Here is a 19,248-nt window from a genome sequence, read left to right as displayed (position 1 = left end):
TTTTTTCTCGAAGTTGGCAGTAACATATCAAAAGTTTTTATTTAAATATAAAGGAGTTTTCTCCAAGGAACTTAGCTCCTTCCTTAGGCACTGGATGAGGTCTGCTCACTCTGCTGGAGAATGACTCTAGGCGCAGCGTGCGTCGAACAGGTGTTCCACAACAACACTAGGCTGCCCACAGATGCACCCGCCTAATAATCGGCTTGATATACTTGGATATTGGCCGATGCCGGTTATGTTAAAAAATCGTCCGATTAATCGGTCGACCCCTACAATGAACATATCCTCACTCTGTTCAACTGTGTGCATTCTTTTACCATGGCTCATATGGCTCTTGGAAATGCACATTTTAGCAAAGTGATTTTTCTTTTGACAGTTTTAACACGTTTTCCCAAAGGCATGACCATTTCTATATTCATGCTTGTAGCCACATTTGCTGCATTCCTTTTTCAAGTGAGAGGTCTCCCTCTCTCAGCAGTCTGCCTCTTTTATGCCACATACAATTCTGTCATGAACTAATGAGTCATGAAGATCCACGAACTCACAGTCTTTTGCTTTACTTTTCAGGTCTGTGACATAAGCGTCAATCGTTTCTGTGGGTCCCTTTGAGCGCATGAAGAACACGTCTAATGTATGGTAAGTTTTTACGAGGTTCACAGAAGACTTTAAACTTGTTTTTCAGCAGTTGTATTTGGTCTTTCACCTGTTCTGTTAAGTGAAACGTTACTTTAATTGCCTCTTCCCCTGCTACATGCTGTAATGTTGCTGAGGAAGACAGACGAAGACGAGGATCTAAACGCAGGGTGATTTAATAAAGTAACACAAAACAGAGAACACAGAACTCAAAGAACAAAAGAACAAAACCTTGGGAATCACAGAGAGATACAACCATTACACGTACAACAACTGACAAAGTAACAAGTGAAACACAAGGGCTATAAATACACAGGGACCAACAAGCTAAACAAGATAAGGGGGTGTGGCTAATTAGAAACACCTGGGAAGACTAATAAACTAGAAAACTACAAAGGACTACAAAACATGGCACAGAACAGGAAATAAGTCCACACAAGACAAGGGGAACACAAGACAGGAATCATGACACATGCAGTAATGTTGCACACTGCACCTTCTCGGATTTCTCAGCTATCCCGCTGGCCGAGGAGAAAAGTTAGAATCTCTGTATCCAACTCTTCTAATTCTCTGAGAGATTTCCATGCAGGTTTAATGGCGGATGTAGTTGTGCCATCGTAACTAAACTTTTATTCCGAAACTTCTGACACCATGTTATGTTTTATATTCACGAGAGGACTCGGAACACTTGCTCAGATACCAGTCACCTTTTATTAATCATATCACACTTGTTGCACGTGACTGCTACGGATGCCCAACGGGCACACAATACATACATATATATGACCTACTGATATATTGTTGAAGTTATAGCTCATAAAGATGAAACTACAAAATATTTCAATAAATAGCTACAGGTCAGGAGACTGTAATATCACAGCTGACGTACCTTCACATGGTTGACAGAGTTGACTGATGTTGTCCAGATGTGTGGTCTGGTTTCTGATGGGATTGTAGATCACACAGCTGTAAGTGTTGTTATCCTGATATTCCACCTCCAGAGGTAGAGAGAGACTGATGCTGAGATCAGACACACTGATGCTGGACAATACACTGATTCCTTTGTACCAGGAGAGTGTCACATGACTCACATTCAACCCTGAACACACCAGTGAACATCTGGACTCTGATGATCTTGATGATGATGAAGACTGTGAAGTGTTAGTGGTGATGACAGGAACGGGTAGAGGAGCTGAAAACATGAAATAACAAGTAAAATATGTATCTCAGTATCATTATCATCAATCAGTAACAAAAATAACATGATGCAGCTTGCAAGGCAAAAAAGAAAAAAGAAACCAACAATCTGAATGCAAGGCCAAGAAAGAAAGGAAATGCCTGTTCATTTGAACAGCGTGTAACAAGTGGAAATAGGGTGTGGCCCCTTTAAGAGCTGCGCTCCCTGTTGAACTGTCTGCAGTTTGTTTTGTATGTGCGCCTCGAACACCCCATGTATGCGGGTTATTTCTGTTTTATGCTCATTTTTATCTTATTTTGTGTGTTACAGTTTTTCTTGATTGCTTAAACACTATAACCAGGCTTTTAAACTAAAATTTCAAAACCATAATGCCATCAAAAAGCACACCCATTTCCCTAAACTATAAACACTATTCCCTGTTTTGACACATGAATCAGATTTGTTGAACTGTCACTGCAAAACTCTACACACAAATCCCTTAATTTCTCATTGCCTACACCATGTTGTCATGTATAAAGCACTAGCATTCAATATTGCTCACTCAAGTCAGCACAGCTTCAGCTCAGTTAGCACACAATTACCCAGAGAGTCAAAATTTAACACACTTGTCTGAGGGAGGGGGTAGGGGGTAGGGGGTAGGGGGTAGGGGGTAGGGGGTAGGGGGAGGAGGAGTAGATGGGAGTGGAGGAAGAGGTGAAGGAAGAGGATGCATAACTTACCAGTTTTGGAAATGTTGTTTTGAATTTATTGCACCTTTTTTATTTTGAATTTATTGCACTGGTGTGTTAGACTATGTTGTAGTGTGTGTGTTTGTGAGAGCTTGTGTGTGATGTCTGAGGGCAAAGTTTAGTTTTTCAGCAAAAATGGTTTTGAGTGTAGAGCTTCATTGTGACTTGAAAATAGGATGTTTGGGGAATTTGTGTTTACCTTTTTGAGAATATGAGGCATAGTTTCAAGAAATGTGTTTCAAGAACACATAGGGCCTTCATGTCTCATTTATTATTTAAGCATTTGAATTCTGTATTAAAATATTATACACCACTACAGACTAGAATTCAATAAATAATTAGCATTATTTGTGATATAATTGAATACAGTTTACTCACCATAGACAGTAACATTGAATCTCTTCTGTGTTTTTCTACTTCTGATGACGGTTAGTTTATAAAGTCCAGTGTGTTCAGTTCTGATGTTTCTGATGGTCAGAGATCCAGTTTGATTGTCTATCTGTAGTTTGTCTCTGAATCTTCCATTATTAATGACAAATATATCGTTTATTTGGTCTCTTTTAATGATTTCAGCTATTATAGTGTCTTGAGGTCCAAACGTCCACAATAACTGATCATCTCTCTGTACTTGAACATCAGAGTTTAGAGAGACAGAATCTCCCTCAGTCACTGACACTGACTTCACTTCATCTGAATCACCAAACACAGCTGAAACAGATTCAAACAAATGAATATTATGTCATAACAAACAAACAATGGTGAATAAGAAACACGTGTATTTGTAAAACATTGTGTTCAAGTCGCTCGCACATTGCATGAGATTAAATCCGACTTACCATTTGTGATCAGAATGCATAGACAGATGAAAGCAGTGTTTAAAATCATTTTCCTCAAAAGATGTCCAATCGATTTCTGATAAATAGGCTAAAGCACTCATGGCGCGGTTGATTACGTGTTTTCAAACGGTTAAGCAAAGTAGCCTACTGTTCAAAACTCGTGTTTCTCTGAATGTGTCTGTCTGCTGCTCGTGCTCACAGAGGAAGACGAGATGACGTATGACTCTATCATTGCCTGCAGCTGTACGGCGCTTTAAATAGAATATTATGTGGGAATTATTGGTGATGGTGAAACAGTTATTTGTTCTTATTTTAGAACTATTTCACCATAAAATGGCTTTCATTACATATTTTGAGAAAGCATAGCCTATTTGTGCAATATAAAGTTCACTATAATAATCTCTACCAAAATATATATAGGCATAGGGTTTTATCAGGCCTATACATCAAATATTTTATGAAATATTATTTGAAATAGGGGGTTTCATTTTAATAACTTGTAATTGTCACAGATTCTGTTTCTCTTGACAGTGTGGTCAGGATAAAGCAAAGCATTGTCTGAATGTAACTTGTTTTTTTTATTAAAGAAATTAAGTCAATAACGTAAATATAGCTTAGAAGAAACACAGGGTTTTGAGATATTGAGAAATAGTATAAGAAAAGTGATTTAATAATAAACCCTCAATGCTGACGTATGGTAGCCTAAATGTTGACAGTTGTTGTAGCTCAAGCTCAAGTATCATTTCAGGTCTAGACATGTTTTTAATGTTTCGTAGGCAGTTCATCACTTCACAGTAACTAACAGGGACATTTGAATTTTTATATTTGGCTTTTTTTCTTTCTTTTTGGACTGATTTGTTAATCACAGGTAGAACAGGGTTGTTAACTGAAAAACTGGCGTCTTTTCAGTCTGTTGCTTTTGAACAATTTGTCATTCTAATCTATTTCTTTCCAGAAAAGGGGCGGGGCTACATAAGGTCTATAAACACTTCTCCTACCAGAGTAATACAAAACACGTTAAGAAATAAAAGAAAAGTTAAATAGTGCAGCTTTAACATCAGTATGTTCTGTGGTTTCCTGCCATCTAGTGGAACATGACGACATGACAATAGACAATAGAGTTCACATGACAGTCATGAACTGCCATCTACCATACGTCAGTTCATAAAGTCCAGTGTGTTCAGATCTGATGTTTCTGATGGTCAGAGATCCAGTTTGATTGTCCATCTGGAGTTTGTCTCTGAATCTTCCATCATTACTGACAAATATATAGTTCATTTGGTCCCTTTTAATGATTTCAGCTATTCGAGTGTCTTGCGGTCCAAACGTCCACAATATCGTATCTTCTCTCTGTACTTGAACATCAGTGTTTAGAGAGACAGAATCTCCCTCAGTCACTGACACTGACTTCACTTCATCAGTTTCACCAAACACACCTGAAACAGAAAAATAAAATCTAAAGAGTGCAGTTTGAAATAAAATAGTTTAACTCAAATTAAACAAGTCAAACACATAGAACATAGTTGAACTCCATAAATACATAAAGTTAAATGAAATCCACTTACAATTTGTGACACACACACATAGACAGAAGACGGCAGCGTTTGACATCATATTCAAAATGTCTCTGAAAGCAACACACTCCTCATAGTGCTGTGCTGTGATGAACAACAGAAGTTCAGGAAATATACAACTACACACTCCACTTTCTAAAACTCTCAAATGAAATTGTAAAATCCTTCTAAATCCTGAACAAAGTAGAACACACTGAACAACTGCAAACGTCTAATAAGACACACAAAGGTTTGTCGAGTAAAAGGTTATACTGACCTAAAAAACAGAGCAAAGGTTTTACCGCAGCTGTGAGCGTCAGAGCATGAAACCTGAAGTAAAAAAAAACAGACAAGACAACAGATACTTTTCTGATTTTAGAGGTTTAAAATAATAAATAATATGATGTGTATTTTAATACAGAAGTGAAGTGATCAGGATCTTCAGTGTGTTTCTGCTTCTCTTGCATAAAAAAAAAAAAAAAAACCTTCCTGTGGAATCAACAGATCTTTAACCCACTGTAGAGTTAACATAGAAACAACAGGATCACACAACCGAATTTTTTTTTGTTTTTTTGTTTTTGTTTTTGTGACGTCACAAAATCGAACGGCTTGATTTGAGACAGGGGTAAACATATAAGAAGATAAAAAATAAAAAAAAAACACTGCATGGATTTTTATCATTTTATGATGGTTGTGTACAGGCACTGCCAACACACATTTCAGTACAATCAACTTGTAAAAGTGCATGTACCATTATATGACCCCTTTGACTAAAACCTCATAAACTTGAAGTCATTCAAATAATTTAATATTTAGACAGATACAAATGGATTAATAACTTACTAACAACCACTCAAAAGATATACATTGAAGCGGCAGTGGATTCTAGAATCCAACCCTTCACAAGTTAGCAATACATATGCATGAGATCCCACCTTCCCTTCAAAATATCTCCAAAGCCACGTCATCTTCAGAACACATGAACTCACACAGCAGTGTCACGAGGTTAAATTACCTCATGTCTCAAACAACATAACATTACAATAATAATGGGTGCACAGAGGTACAGTAATGAAATACATATGTTGACAGGCAGGTAGGACATCCTATCATTGCATTTTTTGGTCATGAGACTTCCACAAAAAAAAAGAATATATATATATATATATATATATATATATATATATATATATATATATATATTATATATATATATTATATATATGTTTTTATATTTAGACGACTTCTATTATTGATTGCTATCATGAGTTTCAACCAGTATAACAAAAAGTGTTTAGATTGCCCTCCCACTACCTCTATTGCTGCTCTGATGGTCTCCATTACGTTCGGCCCAGTTTGTTGTTAGGATGACAGGGTGCTTCTCAATATCCCTCCTCGTCTCCTCTCTCCTCCGTCCTCCATCCTATGACCCGGAAACCGATCGAGCACAGCCATCTTGAAGGACATCTCAATTCTCTATTTGCACCGCGAGGAGTCGAGGATCGAGGAGTTAGGAGGCTTCCAGAGGAGTCATGAGCGAGGATACACAGGTGTATCCTATGCGGAAGAGTTTTATCGACTTAAACGTGACGCATGTCTAAATATTTAAATATGAAATGATTTCTAATTTGAACTTTTTAATTAAAGGGTACTTTACATATGAAACTAAAACCGCCAGTAAGTGGGACAGTGAGTTGAGGGAGTCATTAATTCAACCAATTTGTTCAAACAGCTGATTCATTCAGGAAAGAAGCTATATTGGCCATTGAATCATTAATTACACTGATTAGTTCAAAATGCGGATTCAGTCTGTGTAAAAAAATTAAAAAACATCGCTGTCTGTTGCATCTGCTATGGTTTCATTTAGAAATTTTCGTTGGGGAAATAAAGGAAAAACAAACAATATTGTATCTAAAATGTAACTCACAATTTTCACTTATTGTTCATTCAACTGTTGTATAAAATAAATATCACATTTGCAATTGTGCTGGGGAAAACGGCACTCTTGCTCATGTGATATCGTAATAAAACTACATAATATATGATATAAATATTAGACAAAAACTCATTTGTTTAATGCTACAATGTTGTTGTTGTTTTGTTTTTTTTCGCTGCTAGGGGTCGCTAACCTCTTACAATAACAAAGGCGTAGGTTGATGACGCCTAAGCGGAATTATGGAACTTGTCATCATGCCGATGGATCTAATAATGTTTATGGATGAGTGAAAAACATTCAATGTTTTTTAACATGACTGTGGTATGAAGCAGGGCGCGATTGCTAATGAGAGACAGATTTCAGCGCCACACGCAAGTCCCGCGGATATAAAGGAATGAGGACATTTCATTCAAACACAAGTGCTGAATTACTACTCACACAAGTCAGTTTATTAGACGAATGAAACTTGTGAGGTAACGCAGCGCTGTTTTTCTTGGTCTACACTATCATACTAAACTGCATTTGAGTGTGTTGAAAGTTATAATGTTATTCTATGTGTTAGTTTGTTTGCTGTATGTGACAGTGAGCTAGATCAACATTAGAATACTGATCACATTCTAACATTTCATCATGTTGAGCTATATAACATTGATTAGTTTTATGTATATTTGATCACCTGTCTAATAAAGTACATGCAAGAGCAGCATCTCTGTCAAGTCGAAGTTTGTCATGGACGTGAGGCTCTCGGCATCTCGAAAACGGCACGCCAATATTGATCCTCGTTTTAGTTCTCCTTTTGTCCTGCTTGCCATGGTCCATAATGTTTGAACGAAACAACAACAGCGTGAGCGTGCAGCTAGACGTAACGCAGTTGTCCACGTCTATCACCATGTTACTATGGCAGTACAAGCGGAAACCAGAGATAACGCAGATATTATTTCAATGAACTAGGGGTCGACCGATATGTTTTTTTTCAGGCTAAAAAGGTTCGTGACTCGATTAGTCGAGACTGTTTTCCAAGATGACGCCTGCCAGTAAACACGTAATGTACTGTCTTTCTTCTTATTAAACTGTCTGTACACTTACAAAGTTCTCAATGCTTCGGTTTGCATGTAGGGACCCTCATTATGCTACCGTGTTAGTGTGAGGCTATTTTGAGCCTTGTTAGTGGTATTAACTAGCGATTCACTTTTACTTACTCTGTGCTCCATATAGGCCTACTAGCGTTATAAGCTAATCTGTTTTTAGAGATACAACTCTTTACATTCGATTTTCATGAAAACGCATCCCAGGGAACGATCGACTCGGTAACCATGTGTTAATTACCCCTAGGTTCATTTTTCACCGGAATTGTCCTTTAAGATAGACACGATTTCTCAACAAAAACATTTATTGAACACTTGACCAATCTGCACTTGTACAAAAGACAAAAAGACCTTGAGATATGTTTGGTAATTGTACCTGAATGAATTGAAAATTAATTTGCTACATTTCAGATTAATATATTTGTTTTCCTTAAAATTTTAATAAACAGTAACTTAAACACTTTGCAGTTTGAATTATGTCTTAAACAAAATGACGGAGTATGTTTTTATGTTTCCACTGTTCGATCGCATCCGCGCCTCACACCCACACACACACGCACACAAATATGTGACCCTGGACCACAAAATCAGTCTTATGTGTAATTTTTTTTTAATTGAGATTTATACATCATCTGAAAGCTGAATACATAATCTTTCCATTGATATTAGGTTTGCTAGGATATGACAATATTTGGCCTAGATACAACTATTTGAAAATCTGGAAACTGAGGGTGCAGAAAAATCGAAATATTGAGAAAATCGCCTTTAAAGTTGTCCATTTCTATAGGCGATTGTGCTGCATCCACTCACAAAAATATATTTTTTATATATTTAAGGTGGGAAATTTACAAAATATCTTCATGGATCATGATCTTTACTTAATATCTTAATGATTTTGGCATAAAAGAAAAATCGATAATTTTGACCCATACAATGTTTTGTTGGCTATTGCCACAAATATACCCGTGCAACATAAGACTGGTTTTGTGATCCAGGGTCACATATAAGTAAACACTTTGAGACTTTAAACACACGCGACTTTTCGATTGCGCCCGTGGTCTCTTTTTTTATTACTTATTTCTCTGCATTGAGTGACAACCCTCTCAAATATAAGACACTCAAACAGAACAAATAAAAGTCTCAAATTCTCTGTCTGTAATTGCAAAATTCTTGCTTACTTATTGTGACATGATAGCAACCCTTCTGCTGTGCTAATGCAACCTCAACTACGCTATCAATATCCAAAGTAGCCGAACGTCATGTCGCCTATTCATATTTTTTCTCGAAGTTGGCAGTAACATATCAAAAGTTTTTATTTAAATATAAAGGAGTTTTCTCCAAGGAACTTAGCTCCTTCCTTAGGCACTGGATGAGGTCTGCTCACTCTGCTGGAGAATGACTCTAGGCGCAGCGTGCGTCGAACAGGTGTTCCACAACAACACTAGGCTGCCCACAGATGCACCCGCCTAATAATCGGCTTGATATACTTGGATATTGGCCGATGCCGGTTATGTTAAAAAATCGTCCGATTAATCGGTCGACCCCTACAATGAACATATCCTCACTCTGTTCAACTGTGTGCATTCTTTTACCATGGCTCATATGGCTCTTGGAAATGCACATTTTAGCAAAGTGATTTTTCTTTTGACAGTTTTAACACGTTTTCCCAAAGGCATGACCATTTCTATATTCATGCTTGTAGCCACATTTGCTGCATTCCTTTTTCAAGTGAGAGGTCTCCCTCTCTCAGCAGTCTGCCTCTTTTATGCCACATACAATTCTGTCATGAACTAATGAGTCATGAAGATCCACGAACTCACAGTCTTTTGCTTTACTTTTCAGGTCTGTGACATAAGCGTCAATCGTTTCTGTGGGTCCCTTTGAGCGCATGAAGAACACGTCTAATGTATGGTAAGTTTTTACGAGGTTCACAGAAGACTTTAAACTTGTTTTTCAGCAGTTGTATTTGGTCTTTCACCTGTTCTGTTAAGTGAAACGTTACTTTAATTGCCTCTTCCCCTGCTACATGCTGTAATGTTGCTGAGGAAGACAGACGAAGACGAGGATCTAAACGCAGGGTGATTTAATAAAGTAACACAAAACAGAGAACACAGAACTCAAAGAACAAAAGAACAAAACCTTGGGAATCACAGAGAGATACAACCATTACACGTACAACAACTGACAAAGTAACAAGTGAAACACAAGGGCTATAAATACACAGGGACCAACAAGCTAAACAAGATAAGGGGGTGTGGCTAATTAGAAACACCTGGGAAGACTAATAAACTAGAAAACTACAAAGGACTACAAAACATGGCACAGAACAGGAAATAAGTCCACACAAGACAAGGGGAACACAAGACAGGAATCATGACACATGCAGTAATGTTGCACACTGCACCTTCTCGGATTTCTCAGCTATCCCGCTGGCCGAGGAGAAAAGTTAGAATCTCTGTATCCAACTCTTCTAATTCTCTGAGAGATTTCCATGCAGGTTTAATGGCGGATGTAGTTGTGCCATCGTAACTAAACTTTTATTCCGAAACTTCTGACACCATGTTATGTTTTATATTCACGAGAGGACTCGGAACACTTGCTCAGATACCAGTCACCTTTTATTAATCATATCACACTTGTTGCACGTGACTGCTACGGATGCCCAACGGGCACACAATACATACATATATATGACCTACTGATATATTGTTGAAGTTATAGCTCATAAAGATGAAACTACAAAATATTTCAATAAATAGCTACAGGTCAGGAGACTGTAATATCACAGCTGACGTACCTTCACATGGTTGACAGAGTTGACTGATGTTGTCCAGATGTGTGGTCTGGTTTCTGATGGGATTGTAGATCACACAGCTGTAAGTGTTGTTATCCTGATATTCCACCTCCAGAGGTAGAGAGAGACTGATGCTGAGATCAGACACACTGATGCTGGACAATACACTGATTCCTTTGTACCAGGAGAGTGTCACATGACTCACATTCAACCCTGAACACACCAGTGAACATCTGGACTCTGATGATCTTGATGATGATGAAGACTGTGAAGTGTTAGTGGTGATGACAGGAACGGGTAGAGGAGCTGAAAACATGAAATAACAAGTAAAATATGTATCTCAGTATCATTATCATCAATCAGTAACAAAAATAACATGATGCAGCTTGCAAGGCAAAAAAGAAAAAAGAAACCAACAATCTGAATGCAAGGCCAAGAAAGAAAGGAAATGCCTGTTCATTTGAACAGCGTGTAACAAGTGGAAATAGGGTGTGGCCCCTTTAAGAGCTGCGCTCCCTGTTGAACTGTCTGCAGTTTGTTTTGTATGTGCGCCTCGAACACCCCATGTATGCGGGTTATTTCTGTTTTATGCTCATTTTTATCTTATTTTGTGTGTTACAGTTTTTCTTGATTGCTTAAACACTATAACCAGGCTTTTAAACTAAAATTTCAAAACCATAATGCCATCAAAAAGCACACCCATTTCCCTAAACTATAAACACTATTCCCTGTTTTGACACATGAATCAGATTTGTTGAACTGTCACTGCAAAACTCTACACACAAATCCCTTAATTTCTCATTGCCTACACCATGTTGTCATGTATAAAGCACTAGCATTCAATATTGCTCACTCAAGTCAGCACAGCTTCAGCTCAGTTAGCACACAATTACCCAGAGAGTCAAAATTTAACACACTTGTCTGAGGGAGGGGGTAGGGGGTAGGGGGTAGGGGGTAGGGGGTAGGGGGTAGGGGGAGGAGGAGTAGATGGGAGTGGAGGAAGAGGTGAAGGAAGAGGATGCATAACTTACCAGTTTTGGAAATGTTGTTTTGAATTTATTGCACCTTTTTTATTTTGAATTTATTGCACTGGTGTGTTAGACTATGTTGTAGTGTGTGTGTTTGTGAGAGCTTGTGTGTGATGTCTGAGGGCAAAGTTTAGTTTTTCAGCAAAAATGGTTTTGAGTGTAGAGCTTCATTGTGACTTGAAAATAGGATGTTTGGGGAATTTGTGTTTACCTTTTTGAGAATATGAGGCATAGTTTCAAGAAATGTGTTTCAAGAACACATAGGGCCTTCATGTCTCATTTATTATTTAAGCATTTGAATTCTGTATTAAAATATTATACACCACTACAGACTAGAATTCAATAAATAATTAGCATTATTTGTGATATAATTGAATACAGTTTACTCACCATAGACAGTAACATTGAATCTCTTCTGTGTTTTTCTACTTCTGATGACGGTTAGTTTATAAAGTCCAGTGTGTTCAGTTCTGATGTTTCTGATGGTCAGAGATCCAGTTTGATTGTCTATCTGTAGTTTGTCTCTGAATCTTCCATTATTAATGACAAATATATCGTTTATTTGGTCTCTTTTAATGATTTCAGCTATTATAGTGTCTTGAGGTCCAAACGTCCACAATAACTGATCATCTCTCTGTACTTGAACATCAGAGTTTAGAGAGACAGAATCTCCCTCAGTCACTGACACTGACTTCACTTCATCTGAATCACCAAACACAGCTGAAACAGATTCAAACAAATGAATATTATGTCATAACAAACAAACAATGGTGAATAAGAAACACGTGTATTTGTAAAACATTGTGTTCAAGTCGCTCGCACATTGCATGAGATTAAATCCGACTTACCATTTGTGATCAGAATGCATAGACAGATGAAAGCAGTGTTTAAAATCATTTTCCTCAAAAGATGTCCAATCGATTTCTGATAAATAGGCTAAAGCACTCATGGCGCGGTTGATTACGTGTTTTCAAACGGTTAAGCAAAGTAGCCTACTGTTCAAAACTCGTGTTTCTCTGAATGTGTCTGTCTGCTGCTCGTGCTCACAGAGGAAGACGAGATGACGTATGACTCTATCATTGCCTGCAGCTGTACGGCGCTTTAAATAGAATATTATGTGGGAATTATTGGTGATGGTGAAACAGTTATTTGTTCTTATTTTAGAACTATTTCACCATAAAATGGCTTTCATTACATATTTTGAGAAAGCATAGCCTATTTGTGCAATATAAAGTTCACTATAATAATCTCTACCAAAATATATATAGGCATAGGGTTTTATCAGGCCTATACATCAAATATTTTATGAAATATTATTTGAAATAGGGGGTTTCATTTTAATAACTTGTAATTGTCACAGATTCTGTTTCTCTTGACAGTGTGGTCAGGATAAAGCAAAGCATTGTCTGAATGTAACTTGTTTTTTTTATTAAAGAAATTAAGTCAATAACGTAAATATAGCTTAGAAGAAACACAGGGTTTTGAGATATTGAGAAATAGTATAAGAAAAGTGATTTAATAATAAACCCTCAATGCTGACGTATGGTAGCCTAAATGTTGACAGTTGTTGTAGCTCAAGCTCAAGTATCATTTCAGGTCTAGACATGTTTTTAATGTTTCGTAGGCAGTTCATCACTTCACAGTAACTAACAGGGACATTTGAATTTTTATATTTGGCTTTTTTTCTTTCTTTTTGGACTGATTTGTTAATCACAGGTAGAACAGGGTTGTTAACTGAAAAACTGGCGTCTTTTCAGTCTGTTGCTTTTGAACAATTTGTCATTCTAATCTATTTCTTTCCAGAAAAGGGGCGGGGCTACATAAGGTCTATAAACACTTCTCCTACCAGAGTAATACAAAACACGTTAAGAAATAAAAGAAAAGTTAAATAGTGCAGCTTTAACATCAGTATGTTCTGTGGTTTCCTGCCATCTAGTGGAACATGACGACATGACAATAGACAATAGAGTTCACATGACAGTCATGAACTGCCATCTACCATACGTCAGTTCATAAAGTCCAGTGTGTTCAGATCTGATGTTTCTGATGGTCAGAGATCCAGTTTGATTGTCCATCTGGAGTTTGTCTCTGAATCTTCCATCATTACTGACAAATATATAGTTCATTTGGTCCCTTTTAATGATTTCAGCTATTCGAGTGTCTTGCGGTCCAAACGTCCACAATATCGTATCTTCTCTCTGTACTTGAACATCAGTGTTTAGAGAGACAGAATCTCCCTCAGTCACTGACACTGACTTCACTTCATCAGTTTCACCAAACACACCTGAAACAGAAAAATAAAATCTAAAGAGTGCAGTTTGAAATAAAATAGTTTAACTCAAATTAAACAAGTCAAACACATAGAACATAGTTGAACTCCATAAATACATAAAGTTAAATGAAATCCACTTACAATTTGTGACACACACACATAGACAGAAGACGGCAGCGTTTGACATCATATTCAAAATGTCTCTGAAAGCAACACACTCCTCATAGTGCTGTGCTGTGATGAACAACAGAAGTTCAGGAAATATACAACTACACACTCCACTTTCTAAAACTCTCAAATGAAATTGTAAAATCCTTCTAAATCCTGAACAAAGTAGAACACACTGAACAACTGCAAACGTCTAATAAGACACACAAAGGTTTGTCGAGTAAAAGGTTATACTGACCTAAAAAACAGAGCAAAGGTTTTACCGCAGCTGTGAGCGTCAGAGCATGAAACCTGAAGTAAAAAAAAACAGACAAGACAACAGATACTTTTCTGATTTTAGAGGTTTAAAATAATAAATAATATGATGTGTATTTTAATACAGAAGTGAAGTGATCAGGATCTTCAGTGTGTTTCTGCTTCTCTTGCATAAAAAAAAAAAAAAAAACCTTCCTGTGGAATCAACAGATCTTTAACCCACTGTAGAGTTAACATAGAAACAACAGGATCACACAACCGAATTTTTTTTTGTTTTTTTGTTTTTGTTTTTGTGACGTCACAAAATCGAACGGCTTGATTTGAGACAGGGGTAAACATATAAGAAGATAAAAAATAAAAAAAAAACACTGCATGGATTTTTATCATTTTATGATGGTTGTGTACAGGCACTGCCAACACACATTTCAGTACAATCAACTTGTAAAAGTGCATGTACCATTATATGACCCCTTTGACTAAAACCTCATAAACTTGAAGTCATTCAAATAATTTAATATTTAGACAGATACAAATGGATTAATAACTTACTAACAACCACTCAAAAGATATACATTGAAGCGGCAGTGGATTCTAGAATCCAACCCTTCACAAGTTAGCAATACATATGCATGAGATCCCACCTTCCCTTCAAAATATCTCCAAAGCCACGTCATCTTCAGAACACATGAACTCACACAGCAGTGTCACGAGGTTAAATTACCTCATGTCTCAAACAACATAACATTACAATAATAATGGGTGCACAGAGGTACAGTAATGAAATACATATGTTGACAGGCAGGTAGGACATCCTATCATTGCATTTTTTGGTCATGAGACTTCCACAAAAAAAAAGAATATATATATATATATATATATATATATATATATATATATATATATATATATATATATATATATATATATTATATATATGTTTTTATATTTAGACGACTTCTATTATTGATTGCTATCATGAGTTTCAACCAGTATAACAAAAAGTGTTTAGATTGCCCTCCCACTACCTCTATTGCTGCTCTGATGGTCTCCATTACGTTCGGCCCAGTTTGTTGTTAGGATGACAGGGTGCTTCTCAATATCCCTCCTCGTCTCCTCTCTCCTCCGTCCTCCATCCTATGACCCGGAAACCGATCGAGCACAGCCATCTTGAAGGACATCTCAATTCTCTATTTGCACCGCGAGGAGTCGAGGATCGAGGAGTTAGGAGGCTTCCAGAGGAGTCATGAGCGAGGATACACAGGTGTATCCTATGCGGAAGAGTTTTATCGACTTAAACGTGACGCATGTCTAAATTCTCCTCCCCCTTCACATCGGTCACAATAATTTTGATTTATACTTTACTTTTGCAGTTTCTATAAACCACGTATACCTCACATATTTCAACAGGGTATCTTTCGTTATTATTATTTATTATGAATTTCTTAAATAAACAAATTTCAACAACATAAGGGCAGATCCTCTGAGCGCTGCTGATGACGCGATGAAGTGACGCTCGAGTGATCAAGGATTCCAATGTATAAAAAAAGCTTTCATTCGATCCCTCCGTCCTCGCGTCTTTTCCTTGCAGCCTTCCCTCGCATCCTACAGGGGGCGGAGCTGAGACGCGAGGAAAGGAAGCGAGGAGAGGAAACGAGGATACACAAATAAGAATTGAGAAGCACCCACAGTCTTAAAAATTACATTTTAGGCTGGTTTGCCTCAGCAGTCTAACAGCGCTCGTCAATCACAAAATGATGGCCAACCAAAACCAATAGAAATGGCGGGTTTACTGTTCACAGGGCGTTTCCCAATTTTGGGGCGTTTTCAAACTAGGCGTTTTTCAACCTCTTTGGCTGATTGGCTAAAATCGAGTGGGAGATTCAGAAAAACACGGAGAGAGATTTCCTACATATGAATGCAAGGGATTTGCTGTAAACTAGCAGTTAATTACGTTTCATTTGTGTGAACTGAATTCTGAAAGCGATTCCAGTGCTATCGTTCCTCTGTGTTATCATTATACAGTAGTTGTAGTGTTTGGGCTAATCTTTTCCTTTTAAAATGATTTTTTTAAACTACATTTTTATCGTTATCCTTATAGTTATCATCCTTGATGTGACCGGGCCTTTGGTGTCCATAGTATGAAGTGCAGTGAGCTTAATGAACGCAGTTCACACAGAATGCTTTTTTAATCTTAGAAACAGGAGACGTGAATGGAATGAAAAAAAGTGCAGTTCATTCCACGTGAAAGATGAAGATCATGACCGGTAAAGCCGATTTGGCTCTTATAAACATTGTTGTATTTATATTTTCAACATTAGTTTGCTGTCAGGCTGTTTACTCTGATGTTAAAGTTGAGGGACAAACCGTCCTGTTCTTTAACCCACCAAACCGCTCACCTATCTTGAACTCTTAAAGATAAACGAAGCTTTTGAAACTTTGAATCAATTGAACCAATTGCTTCTGAAAATGATTCACTGTGGCTCGAAACGCCACACGCTGGTGACCTCTACTGGACAAACCGTGTAAATGCAACGAAAACTCAGCCAAAACATCCATTACAACTTTTACAAACCAATTGCAAATGTTTTATTGAAAGTGTAATATATTAAATGTAACTTACAAATCACTTAATAAAATGAAATGTCTGTATAGTAGGTGTTATAGATATAACCATTGACATTTCAGCACGTTTCGAAACATTTTTATTAACTGAAATCATAGCCATTCTTTTGCAGTTTATTTTATATACGTCGAAATCACTGGTTCGAAACAAATGATTCGCAAACGTTTCGATGCTTTACGAAGCAATTGGCGTTTCGAAAGCGCAAATTTGATAGTATTTTTGTAACGTGACTCACATTCAAAACTGAACACAACAGCACACATTTATTTTAGACACGGATCCTCTTAATGATGATGAAGAACACTGTGAAGAGTCTCTGCTGAAGGCGGCAACAGGCAGACAAAAACATGAGGAAAACTAATAACCTGTTTATTAATTTAAGTCAACATATTAGGCTATTGATACTACATTTTTTAAAGATTGTTGATCATTGAAGTCCAATAAATGTACAAACATACACTCACCTAAAGGATTATTAGGAACACCTGTTCAATTTCTCATTAATGCAATTATCTAATCAACCAATCACATGGCAGTTGCTTCAATGCATTTAGGGGTGTGGTCCTGGTCAAGACAATATCCTGAACTCCAAACTGAATGTCAGAATGGGAAAGAAAGGTGATTTAAGCAATTTTGAGCGTGGCATGGTTGTTGGTGCCAGACGGGCCGGTCTGAGTATTTCACAATCTGCTCAGTTACTGGGATTTTCACGCACAACCATTTCTAGGGTTTACAAAGAATGGTGTGAAAAGGGAAAAACATCCAGTATGCGGCAGTCCTGTGGGCGAAAATGCCTTGTTGATGCTAGAGGTCAGAGGAGAATGGGCCGACTGATTTAAGCTGATAGAAGAGCAACTTTGACTGAAATAACCACTCGTTACAACCGAGGTATGCAGCAAAGCATTTGTGAAGCCACAACATGCACAACCTTGAGGCGGATGGGCTACAACAGCAGAAGACCCCACCGGGTACCACTCATCTCCACTACAAATAGGAAAAAGAGGCTACAATTTGCACAAGCTCACCAAAATTGGACAGTTGAAGACTGGAAAAATGTTGCCTGGTCTGATGAGTCTCGATTTCTGTTGAGACATTCAGATGGTAGAGTCAGAATTTGGCGTAAACAGAATGAGAACATGGATCCATCATGCCTTGTTACCACTGTGCAGGCTGGTGGTGGTGGTGTAATGGTGTGGGGGATGTTTTCTTGGCACACTTTAGGCCCCTTAGTGCCAATTGGGCATCGTTTAATAGCTGTCACCCCCCTTTTTGAGAATGTATACATTAAAATGCACTATTCAAGCTTAAATGGTTGTAATTCAAGAATGCTTTGGAGTACAGACCTAAGTTTGGTCTTGTTTTAAAGGGAAAAAATAGCAGATTATTGCTGAAGTGAAAGCAAAAAATTAAAGTATGAAAAAGTTATGGAAGTTTAAATTTACATTAAATCAAATATAATTTTTTAAATATTTTTCTTTTATATAAAATATATATTTTACAAAATATGTTTTACAAAAAAAATACTATAAAATCAAAGCCATATATCTAACCAAGTTGTGTTCCAAATTTGAAGTTGATATCACAAAAATTGAAGTTCCCATGAGATTTTGTTTAGGCGTATTACCAAAAATAGCCACCGGGTGTCATTGAATTCCATTGAATTTAACTGTATGCATTCTAACATAACAAATTAATAAATTTCTGTCCAAATATCACTTCTGTCACAAAATATGGAACCTTGAGACTCAGACCTTTCTGACAATATGTGTTTTGTCAAGATTAGAAAAAAAATGTATCATAAATTATGAAACATAATGATGCCCAAAAGGGGAGGAGCCTGATACAATAATTTAGAGTACCGTTTCTATGGTAACACAACGTCCAATTTCAAAACAGTTTTCACAGGATGAATTCTGAGATCGTAAGCTTTCAAATGATACCTAATTTATGATAACTACTAAAATATGTAATGTTATAAAAAAAGGCGATAAAAAAATATAATATAATATTTTAGAGGATAATATATATATTATACTTTTTAGAAGATAATATTATTTTATATTTTTTTATTGACAAATACTAGATTAAATGTTTTATTATGAACTTTTAGCATGAAAACCAAAGTTTAAATTATTAAAA

At 36.9% G+C, this 19,248-nt stretch overlaps 3 protein-coding genes and 1 long non-coding RNA gene across 4 annotated transcripts in view; 1 reads left to right on the top strand and 3 right to left on the bottom strand.

The window, feature by feature from the left end:
• Positions 1 to 19,248, top strand: part of LOC309475721 — a 105,332-nt gene that overhangs the window by 49,974 nt on the left and 36,110 nt on the right. The window lies entirely within an intron of this gene.
• Positions 1,485 to 3,654, bottom strand: LOC309474923 (uncharacterized protein; the record flags this gene model as incomplete). The annotated part of the gene is made up of 3 exons (XM_082137542.1): positions 3,396 to 3,654; positions 2,938 to 3,267; positions 1,485 to 1,825 (listed from the first exon to the last, which is right to left on the bottom strand). Exons 1-3 carry the CDS (start codon positions 3,442 to 3,444, stop codon positions 1,485 to 1,487), a joined length of 720 nt encoding a protein of 239 aa, XP_081993668.1. The 5' UTR covers positions 3,445 to 3,654.
• Positions 5,891 to 12,898, bottom strand: LOC309474922 (uncharacterized protein; the record flags this gene model as incomplete). Its single annotated transcript, XM_082137541.1, has 4 exons — positions 12,640 to 12,898; positions 12,182 to 12,511; positions 10,767 to 11,069; positions 5,891 to 5,916 (listed from the first exon to the last, which is right to left on the bottom strand). Exons 1-4 carry the CDS (start codon positions 12,686 to 12,688, stop codon positions 5,891 to 5,893), a joined length of 708 nt encoding a protein of 235 aa, XP_081993667.1. The 5' UTR covers positions 12,689 to 12,898.
• The window catches only part of LOC309475644 (SLAM family member 5-like), a 101,683-nt gene continuing 96,060 nt past the window's right edge, over positions 13,626 to 19,248 (bottom strand). Inside the window, exon 2 of the transcript XR_014197746.1 lies at positions 13,626 to 14,075. The gene's annotated coding sequence lies outside the window, so the exon portion shown is untranslated. The remainder of the gene's footprint in view (positions 14,076 to 19,248) is intronic.

The sequence above is a fragment of the Leuciscus leuciscus genome (assembly GCF_965113295.1).
Source record: "Leuciscus leuciscus genome assembly, chromosome: 15".
Taxonomy (NCBI): domain Eukaryota; kingdom Metazoa; phylum Chordata; class Actinopteri; order Cypriniformes; family Leuciscidae; genus Leuciscus; species Leuciscus leuciscus.
Note: the sequence above shows the minus strand (reverse complement) of the source record. Positions and strands in the feature narration are given on the sequence as shown.